Source organism: Sceloporus occidentalis, unplaced genomic scaffold, assembly GCF_023333645.1.
Source record: "Sceloporus occidentalis isolate IW3139 unplaced genomic scaffold, rSceOcc1.0.p SCAF_3, whole genome shotgun sequence".
Taxonomy (NCBI): Eukaryota; Metazoa; Chordata; class Lepidosauria; order Squamata; family Phrynosomatidae; genus Sceloporus; species Sceloporus occidentalis.
The window spans coordinates 69,275,647-69,287,503 of NW_028316983.1; the positions used below are offsets into that span (position 1 = coordinate 69,275,647).

The window sequence follows — 11,857 nt, forward strand, 5'->3', positions numbered from 1 at the left end:
TGTAAGAAGGCCTTAAATACAACTGTAAACAGAGATGCACCTAATGTGAGATAAAGTGCTGATAAGAATCTATCTCTTTCTCTCCCTGTCCGGATATGGGAGGAGGAGGAGGAGGAGGAGGAGGAGGAGGAGGAGGAGGAGGAGGGGAGGACTCATGTCATCTTGAAACTTCTAGAAATCCAACCCTGCAAAGGTATATAACCCCCACCTGGGAGGTATTTCCTTTGTTCCACTCTTGAGATGGGACTCGAGTAATATTATTCAACTGGTAGAATTGGTAGAAACTATGAACAACAGAACCAGATGGAAAAGAAGAAAAAATGAGTAGACACGATGGAGTGCCATGATGTAGACGTACCATCCCGATTTCCCCCAATAACACCTTCATTTCTCTTTGGAGTGGGGAGGGAGTGGTTGGAGGTCTTGTGTTGAGCAAAAGATTATCATCTGTCAATTTCCCCAGGTCTATTGTGTTTTCAGTGCTAAACAGTTGTTTGTACAATGAAATTTTGTTCTAGATAAGTGGTAACACAATGGTTGTTATCTGCTTTTGCATTTGAAGACAAATAGTGAGTACAGCTTTGCAAGCAACACCCGATTTTTATTTTATTTTGAGTTTTAAATGAAAGAGGACATGAGTACTACAATGATGACACTGGCTTAAAAACATAGATAGGAGTGTATTTATTAATAGAACCATCAAACCACTACATACGATTAGGGTGGAGACCAGTCCAGTTCATTTATTCAGTTCTCCCTTGTATATCAGCCTAGAGGTAGCTTCGTATAATTTAATAACAGCATCTCTCTTGCCCTAGTCCAGTAATGCTAATTGCACTCTGAGCAATTTAGATTGCCATTTTTTGATCTCAAATCCCACTCAGTTTACTCAGAGAACACTAGGCTTTACTCATCAGATCAATAAGCTAAGGGGTTAATGAGATGATCCTGTTTGTTTTGAATTTAGGTAAGGCTTGGAATTTGGAGGCTTATACACCTGATTTGGGGCTGTTATTTGCTTTGCCCTATCTTTCCTTCAAATTGCTCTGTTTCATAGTGGGGAAACGGCAATCTTGTTCTTCAGCACTGGGGAAATAGTGTGTGTGTCTCATTTACTCTCTTACAAGGAGCACTGTCAAATTTTGAAATTGACAAGGTGATATTTTACCTTCACTTTCCCAATTCTACAGGCTCACATTATCAGAACTGAAGATATAATCTTAAATAGATGTACCAGGAAGTAAGTTCCAACGAACCACACAATGGTGCTTGCTTGTCAGTAAATGTGTATAATTGCACTATAAGAAGGTGAAGCATGGCTATCAATCCTTCACCTCCAGAAATACAGTAGTAAAAGGGATAGACTTTTATATAATTTTGCACAGAAAGAAAATGCGGGTTTCAGTGATGGCAAAAAGCTGTATCACCACAACAGAGGCATAGCTTAGGGGAAATGCACGCACACTCTTCAACCATCTGGAAAGGCCCCATGGTGCAATGCGTCAAACACATGTTAGGGGTTCTAGTTTTAGAGCCAAGCACTTGACTGAACAATGAAACTCACCAACAGATAGTGAAACATAACTACAACCAGAAAATTACAGAGAAGATAGTATGAAGAAGGGTTACTTCAGCACTATTTACAAACTTGCTGTAGATTCACTACAGTGAAATAGGTAAAATAAATGTAGATTCTATCAAACACAGATTGAAAAGATTACTTAAAGGCATAAATATTTCATACACAGAGGAAAGACGTGCAGTCAGTGTGTAGAACTCCCATGTGCACTGTGCAGCCAAGAATACCCAATGAATTCAGAGTTAGGGATGCTGTCTTTTTTATGAAAAATTATTAAAACAGAAGCTAGCCTTTGGTACTCATCCTTCTGTAGTATGATCAGGTTCCAAGGCAATCAAACATGTTTCCACATCAGTCAGAGAAGTGTGTCTGTCATGAATGATTCTGGTGGTTGCAGCAGGTGGGAGGCTGTATGTTGGGCTCCCTACATCAAATTCATCATTTAGCCTCTACGGTTTTGGAAGCTGCAACCAGGGCACTTTGCATTCTATGCCGCAGTGTCCAACATGTGACAGACAGTTCTCAACAGCTAGGACCACAGACAAGACATGGGTACACTGAGAGACCATCCCAACAACACTCTCAAATTCTTAGAACAACATTTCCCTCCAAATGATTGGCATGATATATTTCCAGCATCTTGTAGCATTCTGTCTCACAATCTCCACTCCATCACTCTTTTCTCTTTCCATCTCTAAAGGTATTTTAACCACAGAAAACTGAGGAACTTTGACACCGAATGAAGACAGATGCCCTGTAGAAACATGGAAAGGATAAGGAAGATCATTGAAATCTCTAGCTGACATTGTGTCCAAATGGGTACAGACTTTTCTTAGTCAGACTACAGCTTGAAAAAAATTAACGTTTTGGTCTGCAGTTATTGTGATCTCCCAGCCACTATCCAGCATGGAACCTATTGCGTTTTGAGAGTTGTCATTTTTTTTAAAAAAAGTTTCAAAAAGTTCTACATCAAACCATACAGGATCAGCCTCTGAACTGAATGCTGAGTGTCTAGTAATCATTATCTCCACTCTCCGTCCTGTGCTTCAGGACTACTAGTTAACTACCCCCTATAAGTATCTTGCATATTTACCTGATCATATGTTTTCTGGAGCTGTTATTTTTATTTTTAAGAGAAAAACAACTAGTTAGTCTTTTTATAGATTAAAACCTGAATTTTGTGAGTGGGTTGAGTTCACTATTAAAATCCCATCATTCCGTCAACAGACTAATCCTGCAGCTCTTTATGCATACATACATGGGAGTTAGCACATGGATAATCTCAAATTACATGAGTAAAAGGTACTAGGAGGGTACTTTAGTTCTGAGAATGGAGATACCCCTGAGAAAGCCATTGGCTGATCAGATGACTCTTGTGATCAAGGGTGGGAGACCACAGACTGTCCTCAAGTCAGAAAAATGGGAGGAGATGTTGTAATGAAATTACTGGATGGAAGCATGTATAAAATAAAATGGAAAGGTACTCCAAACACATACAGGAGGATATGTAAAAAACTGGACCTTGATTCCAAATAGATCCTCAAAGTTTGAAATGTGGTTCCAGTTCCTCCTCTTCCACTTCTTCTTCATCTTCCTCTTCTTGCAGGTCTCTGTTGGGCTCAATGTAGTTGTCCTCAATGAAACCATCATCATCATCAGGATGACAGCCAGCTGCACCTGCAACTGGATCATTCCTCCCATAAGCCACCTCCATGTCAGCTTCCTCAACATGGCTGCTTCCAACAGAGCGGGAATCTGGAAGTCGTTGATGCTGGTAACTGGCTCGGTTCCTCTGGAGCAATTTGCATTTGGCAACCACTGCAATCAGGATGGAGATGCCAACAGCCAGAAGCACAAAACCAGCAAAGTATGGCCAGCTCTTCCCAGGCTTCTCAAGGGGAGGTGTGCTAGTAGATGCTGCAAAAGAAAGAAAAGGAAGACTGGTGGATTCATCAAGAACTGTTATTGTGCCAGTGCTTTCACAGATGAAAGATCTTAACATTATAGATTTATACAAACAGTGATTGGGGAGTAATTCCACTGAATTAAGTAGGATTTTTATTCCACATAAACGTGCATTAGATTACATAGCATGGCTCTCTGTGAAGAAAACAAGGCCCCATTCATACTGGTCTAAAAGACCTGGAAGGAACTGGGCTGATCCGGATGCCCCTCCCCCGAATCGCTCCGTTAGCAAGTGCCCACTACAAATTTGAAATCGAATGCATTTTGACCTGCAAATTAGAAATCGAATGCATTCTGTGTCTGCTGGCGAGGTGGCTGCTGCCAATCAAGCTATCGTCATGGTGACGTTTGCAGGGCATCGGGGAAAGTGTCCTCCCTTTTTAAAGAGCCAGGCACAGGGGTTTCAGCGGCTGAAGCAGGGAGAGAGATGCCTCTCTCTCTCTCTCTTTTTTTATAAACCTGTGGGCTTTGGGGTCAGATCTGCCCCTGTCCCAGGCAAAGGATGGGATTGCCATGCATTTTTTTTATGCTTTTAAAAGCAACATTAGCTTTCCCTTTGCTTCCCTTGCTGTATCTGCTCAAGAAGACAAACCATGCGCATATTTGCTCCAAAAAAATTGTTAAAAATGTAACATTGATTGTTTGCAACATTTGTAGCTTCCCCCTCTGCAGAAGGCAAGGAGATCCAAGGATATAAAGTGCAAGCCCAGCTCCATCTGCCTCTGGAATACAAACATAATGTATTCAATGCGCATATTTGCTCAAAAAAAATTGTTTGAATTTGAAAAGGGGGGGGGGTTGCCTGACATGAGCTCCGTTCGTGACCTGAATTTTTTCCTCCTGCAAGGGAAGGAATGCCCAGTGACAGAGGGCTTTGGGCAGGGGATGCAGGGAAAAGAGGCTCCTAAAGAATGCCTTCCCTTGCTCTCTTCTTCCCAGGGCTCTTTCCTCCTCCCCCTCCCCTCCGATGAGGGGAGGAAATGCCTTGCCCTTTGCCCACCCTCTGACCTAAATCCCTCCCTCAATTTGCCTCGATCGTGATTCCCAGGTCCCGGGGTTTTACAAAAGAAACGGTATTTGCGCCGATTTCAAAAACACCGCGCTAGGGGCCATTTAACACGGAACGGGTGTGCAAGCCTCGGATTCGCTTGTGTGAGATTCGGGGTGAGTAGGAACTTCACGTGATTGAATCGGTTTCAGAACCGATTTTTTTTGTAATGTGAATGGGCCCACAGTCTCCCACCTTGTGGCTGACTTCCTCTGCAAGGAAAACTGAGATGCAGCAATACATATCACTAGAGCGATGGACAACTCTCCCTGGCAAACTATTGTGGGTTGAGCAATGAAAATTGACCCACACATTATAGTTGTTCTGCCAATAATCTCTTTAAATCTTCATTGTATCATGAGCTATCTCCAAAATCAGCACATGAAGGTTTAACCCAGAGGGATCTGCACACATGGACAAGGGATTTTAAACTGCCCACACACCATTCCCCTCTCCTAACTTTGTCCTCACCCTGTGTTGGGGAGAAACAGGGTGGAGCGAGGAACCCTTTACTGACATCTTATGAACTTCTTTTAATTTTTTTAAATGCAAGGTTGGACAGTGAAGAAAGCAGAAAGGAAGACATCAACTTATTTGAGATGTGGTGCTGAAGAAGAGTTCTGAGGATACCATGGACTGCCAAAAGAATAAACAAATGGTCCTTGAACAGAACAGAAGTCTGAAATCTTCTTGCAAGCTGATGATCAAATTGAGGCTGTCATATTTTAGCCACATCATGAGAATTAGAAAAGACAATAATGCTAGGAAAGATAGTGGGAAGTAGAAAGACAATAATATGACATGCCAGATGGATAGATTCAATCATGGATTTGCAGAAACTAAGCAGATCAGTGGAGGATGGGGGTCTTGGAAATGTCTCCTCCACAGGATCACCATGAGGTGGGGTCAACTCAAAAGCAATTAACAACAAACAAAGGAGAAAAGGAGAATTTAAGATGGAAAAAAGAGGGCACTGGGTATAAGTCTTAGGTTTCCACTAACCACAGGTTGCTTCTCCTACCCACACATTCTGACTAAGGCCCATGTGCATTTATTTGAAATAAGAACAAAACTCTGAGTTGCATGCTACAAGTTTAACATAGCTTGTAGTTTAACTCTGAGCTGTACTGATTGTTCTCAGAGCGAAATGGGAGGAAAGATAAGGAATCAAATCACAGGCATTTGAAGTTAGTAATGTCAACATTAAGTACAGCAACCCCTTCATTTACAGAATCTTGGCCTATATCTGGGCCTGATTCTATTCTATCCTACCCAATCCCTCCTTCTATTTTACAAGGTTATCTAATCTTGGCATAAAACAACAGTGGTGTAAAACGTAGTACCAAGTCATTGGGAGAAGGTTTGTGAAGCATAATCTCTGGATTCAACACAGTAAATCTAGAACAAAACAAAGTACAATTCTAATTGGTTTGTTCATGGATTAGGGCACTCTGGAAGTTTTAGGGTGTGCGGGTGTTTATTTTTGTCTGTTCATGTATTATTTAAGTTTGTGGATCACTTCAGTACCATAAAGCTTCTACACAGATATTTTTCCTTAGGAAAGATGATGGTCTGAAAGATGTTTGTGTCAAGAATATGGAGAACATGTCTAGAGCAGGTTTTTGCAAGTTATTTCTTTTAATTCTTGGTAGCAGAAAGAGTATTTTGCAGAACCTGGTGGGGATGAGAATAGAGCAGTGATCCACAGTGATGAATGAAAGCCTAGCACTGAGTCCACTGTTTATTCATGAGGGTATTAACTTCCTTGTTCAGTCTCCTCACCAGTTTTCGTGCCTGGTTTTCAAGTGGACAGAGGCAACTATGTGATTACTTTTGTTTGTTCAGTCTGGGCAGATTTTCAACATCTAGGAGTGGGGAGTGCTTCTATTCAAAAAGGGAACTGCACATGCACATATACATGCACAGCATGTAGTCATTTATTGCAACACCCAGTGGGAGTGGGATCAGACATTTTGATGCCTGAGTTAAAGGACAAGATGGTACCTCCCACATGCAGAAGCAATTGATTCTCACATCAGCTAGGGAAAGAGGACAATGTCCTCCAACAACTCTGAGAGCAGCAGGCTAGTCTGAGGTGTGCAGGACAGGAACATATAATTATGTCTTGCAAGAGAGGAAAAGTGGTTTGGGGACACAGGAATAAAGATTGAGGGGACAGTCACTGCTGACTTTCAGTATCTACCAACTGAGGCTGGTCACACACTATGTTTAATGGTAAGGCCAGCCCTAAATGGAAACAGGAGCAAGTATCATGTGGTCATCTACTCAAATCTCATGCACTTCCTAGTTCCAGAATTATATTGCATGCACTACAAAGCCTCTGGCTTGCCTTGGTATCAGCACTGTTGCAAGAAAGTGTACAACAGCTGTGACGATATTGTAACTAGAATCAACGAATTATTCCATCTGGAAAAGCCTGTTCCACACAATAGCAGTGGCACCAGGAAGTCTTTCCTGTCTCCATTCATCACTCCAAAGAACAAATGTGCTAGTAAACAGGAAGCACAGTAAGACAGATCTCATTAAGAAGCATTTCTTTTACCAGGATTTAGAGTGACCGGCATTGTCATATCACAGTGAGGAATCTCTGTTGCCAAATCTTCCTAGTCCTGTCTGAATCAGCAGTTACTGTGACAAGAATTAGCCATTCAAAAAGTAATTTTTGGTGAGGGGAACTCTAAATTTCATCGTCATAAGAAGTACTGCTAGAGAAACACCAAACAGAGGAAGACTGACAATGCCAGATGGGAACATCAAAGTTCTATAATTCATCTGCAGGATGTAAGAACTTCATCTTGGTTAACTTACTTTCATTCTCAAGTGCTGGACTGACTGGTGAGTCAACAGCACGAGGGATCCGAAGTTTTCCCCTGTGGTCCAGCTCCTGATAATCCAGTGTTGTTATCTCTTGCATCTGGAGTTCTGGGTGTAGTTCATAGAAGGTCTGTTTAGCTAGAAGACACAAAATAAATTATGTGTGCTGATTCACTTTGGTGCATTCAGGGTCTGGCGTGGCTGATCTTGGAGCAGCTGTACTGGATCCTGAATAGGCACTCTGGAGGCCACAGCTTCCCCCCCACCCCCAGCAGCAGACTGGACAGCCAGATGGGAGGGCAAAGCAGTTTTCCTGTGAGACACATACTGGGTGACACCAATATCCGTAATGCCACTGTTCAGAAGATCACAGTGCTTGCATAAATAAATATAAAATAATGCCTATTGGTCTGTCTAGGTCTGGGTGGGGATTATGCACTCCACTAGATGATGGTCTGAGGCAAAGCACAAAAATCAGTGTGTATAGAGCCATTGTACTGTCTATTCTCCTTTATAGGTCTGAAACATGAGTCACCTATCGCCAATACCTACGACTCCTCGAACGCTTTCATCAGTGCTGTTTACGCACAATTCTAAATATATACTGGACTGACTATGTGACAAATGTTGCTGTCCTTGAGCAAGCAGGGATCACCAGCATTGAGGCCATGCTACTGAGAATGCAACTGCGCTGGGCAGGTCACGTTTCTAGGATGAAGGACCATCGCCTCCCAAAAATAGTATTCTATGGTGAACTTGCCACAGGTCAGCATAAGAGGGGTGCTCCAAAGAAGAGATGCAAGGACTCCCTGAAACAACATCTCAGGCTCAGCCAAATTGATCATCAACAATGGCCCGCCCTGGCCTCGCATCAGGAGGCATGCAGACATACTATCTACAATGCTGCAGCCTTTTTTGAAAACTCACGCCGAACGAGTCTCGAAGAAAAATGACAGCACAGAAAGAACCACAACCTGGAAACATCACCTAAGGAGACTTTCTGCTGTGCTTTCTGCAACTGGACTTGTTTATCTCGGATTGGCCTTTTTAGTCATCAACGTGCTTGTAGAAAATGCGAGATGAGTCCTTCCTGAATCTTCGTTCGTGAAGAAAAGCCAGAGAGAGATGATGGTCTATAACTGCCAGCACCCCTAGCCAGCAGAGCGAATGGTGAACAATTCTGGGACTTACAGCTGGAGCCCTTTCACACTTCACAATTATAGCACTGTGATTCCACTTCAAATGCCATAACTTTATCTTATGGAATCCTGGGATTTGCAGTTTATATGGGGGCATTTAGAATTCTCATTAGGGAGCTCTAGTGCCTCTCTGAGCTACAACATGATTCCATAAGATGCATCCAGAGCAATTCAAGTGAAATCATAGTGCTATGACTGTGTAGAATGAAAAGACCACTGGAGAACCAAATAATTCTTACCCCTGTTTATGTCCATCTCCACCAAAACCATCCATGAAGCAATTATGTTCATCTACACTACTAATTTGTTCAAACTCTGGCTTTTATGTTTATTAAAGAGAATTTCATGTTTTTGCACACTCATTTCCTATTCAGCATTGCAAGCCCGTTTCCTATTCCTGCCTTGTCCTACCTTGTCTTTGCACTTCCTGGAAAGGAACGATGGAGGAATTGTCCATCCAGGGATTCCCCTGAAGGTCGACATGGTGGATTCTTTGTATAAAAAGCATAGCAAGTTCATCTGTATACAACAGTTTGTTGTTTCTTAGGTCCAGATAGGCAAGGGCTCCAGGACCAGGAAAGATGGAGAGCTCCAGAGACTGAAGCTTATTGTTTTTCAGCAGGAGTGTGTGAAGGGTATTTAAACCAAAGAAGCTCTTTGGGTGCACATGAGAAATACTGCAGTTGCTTAAATCCAACAGGTAGAGAGTACCAAGGTTAAAAAAGAGGGAAGAATAGAGTGTAGGAATGGCATTGCCGGTGAGGTTTAAGGAGCGCAGAGTTGGGAAGCTTCTCAGAAAGGTTCCGTGTCGAGGCATCATTAAGGAATTGAAAGACAGGTCCAGGCTGGTGATGTTCCTGGGCAGGGAGTTTGGAACATGGAGAAGGCTCTTTCCACTGCAGGCAGCCCAGCCCTAGAAAACCAATTGCACTTATGAAGCATCCAGAAATTTAAGCATTGTTAAATGAATCCATTTTTCATTTTTCTTATGGGACTTTATTATTACCTAGCCAAATCACTGGGCACTGTGTGACAGCATGCTACATTTTGTAGCTTCAGTCAACCTAAAATTACAGGGTTGGTTTAAAAAAAAAAAAAACAAGTACTGGAATTGCTGGCAAAGAAAACAGATGTCATACATCTAAAGCTGCTTTTCCACGTTAACACTTTGCAAAATCAGCCATATTTTGTGAGTGGCAGGGGCATCATTATGGGGTGTGGGAGGTGTGGGCCACACCAGGTAACTGCCTAAGGGGGGGATTGACAACACTGGTCCCCAAACATCTGCCTTTTGGCAGAAATGGGTGGAGGTGTTCACCTACGTCTGTTTAAAATGCTGAAGAGATGGGGTGAGTGAGGCGAGGCTCACTGGAAAGAAAAAGAAAATGCCCCAGTTGTTTTTTTTAAAAAAATGTAAATTATTTTTATTAATTTAATTTTTAAAATACTTTTTAAATGATCTTTAAAAACATCACATCTTACCAAATGTTCACTTTCACCACATGAAACAATGAACATGCAAATACATTTAGGCTGTGTGTATCATATTGTAATTTAAAGGTATAATTTTAATTTTGCTAGTTGTTTATGTCACAACTATTGCCATCATATTCAATGATATACAGGAAGTATGATTTATGAGTAACATTAATACATAAAGCATTACTAAGGATTCTGTATGGTGTGGTGTGGGAAAAGGTCAGTGGGGGGGGGTTGACAACATGAGTTACCACATGATGGGTAACTAGCGTGATGCCAACCCTAGGGATGCCACAGCTTATGCGGACGGAGGGTGGGAGTGATAAACTTGAACAGAATGCTTCACTGCTGTACCAAGACATTTCCAGCACAGATATTAGAGTCATACATATCTATAATCCATAAAGCAGTATAGCAGCACCTCAATTAATGAAGCCTCTGCTGGTGAAGCTGGTATTTGCAACAACTTTAGCTTTTTTTTTTCCTCCTTGAGATTAAACGGGATGTTTTGAGCACCAGGCAAGGCAAAGAGAAGCTGCTTCCAAAATCCCTTACTGAACATGCAAGGAACAGTAAACAGAGGGAAAGGGGCTAGGACAGACAAGTGTGCCTCAGGAGATACATGCATCATGTTCAAAAACTTATAGATGTGTAAGTTTGGTCACCAAATTGGATATTATAGGGAAAGTGGAGGCTGGTGAAAGAAAACATTATCCCTGGATACAGGTTGGAAAGAGCCTTCAAGGGTTGTCTAAAAGGTTCAGAATGTTTTTGTTTACATATGCAATGCTTATATGACCATTTATATGGTCATTTCATTTCACATGTGCATAGTTTTAGTTTTGAAAAAAAAAAGTATGTAGAATTTCACTTTGCTTTCCTATTTTTTCTACATTACATCTGCCCTGATGCCAAAGACATCATGCTTAGGAATATATCTATTCCATTAACTTAGGTATACATATGCTAGAAAAAGTTGTATTCAACTGCCTAGAGCTAAGTGCGGCTGGACTCCAGCTCTTATATACCCTGATCATTCAATATGATGGTTTGGGAGCGCATGAGTCAGAATCCAACAGGATCTGAAGGGCCACAGTTCTTCACCTTGTTGTACACATGTCCTCCATTTGAAATATGCTGCCCTTACTTTCCAATCTTCAATCTGCCTTTTAAAATAGAGGAAAGCAGCATGGAGATTAGCATTGATTAGCATTCAGGTATGAATGCTACATCCCTCATCAGCTAGAATTCCCAAAATTTCACAGTGTGGGGCCATAAAAGTAAAAGTCGTCTCAAAATATTGTTAACTGTTGTGTGTGGGTATACTTGGTGAATATAGAGCCAATATTGAATCAAATTAATTTGTCAGAATCTCCCAGGACCAAATTCCCTCCCATGTATAAGGTTCAAGTTACACTTCACACAGATGCATTCTTTGCTCACCTGTTCATCAATGCTGCAGGGATGCCCCCATACCAGAGGACAGACCCAGAGTGTAGTGGAGACCCAGAGGTACCAGGCATCTTTCATTTTGCTTCAAGAAACTGCAAGGGGGGGGGGGGGCGGAATACAAAAATAATGTGTTTGATTGTTTTATAGACCACCTTTCCAAAGAAATCCCAGGGTGGGTAGCAACCATATTTTTTTAAAAGGTAGACAATAATAAAACAACATAATTCATAAAATCTAATAGTAGAGATTAGGGGTGTATCCACACTCTTTTTAAGATTATCATACTAGGGCCAATTCCAC

At 41.7% G+C, this 11,857-nt stretch overlaps 1 protein-coding gene across 1 annotated transcript; it reads right to left on the bottom strand.

Annotated features, from left to right (window-relative positions):
- Positions 1-640: 640 nt before the first annotated feature.
- On the bottom strand, positions 641-11,635 carry LOC149316163 (uncharacterized). Its single transcript, XM_089514917.1, has 5 exons — positions 11,549-11,635; positions 9,038-9,539; positions 7,422-7,565; positions 3,101-3,496; positions 641-2,333 (listed from the first exon to the last, which is right to left on the bottom strand). Exons 1-4 carry the CDS (start codon positions 11,633-11,635, stop codon positions 3,120-3,122), a joined length of 1,110 nt encoding a protein of 369 aa, XP_089371043.1. The 3' UTR covers positions 641-2,333; positions 3,101-3,119.
- Between the last annotated feature and the right edge of the window lie 222 nt (positions 11,636-11,857).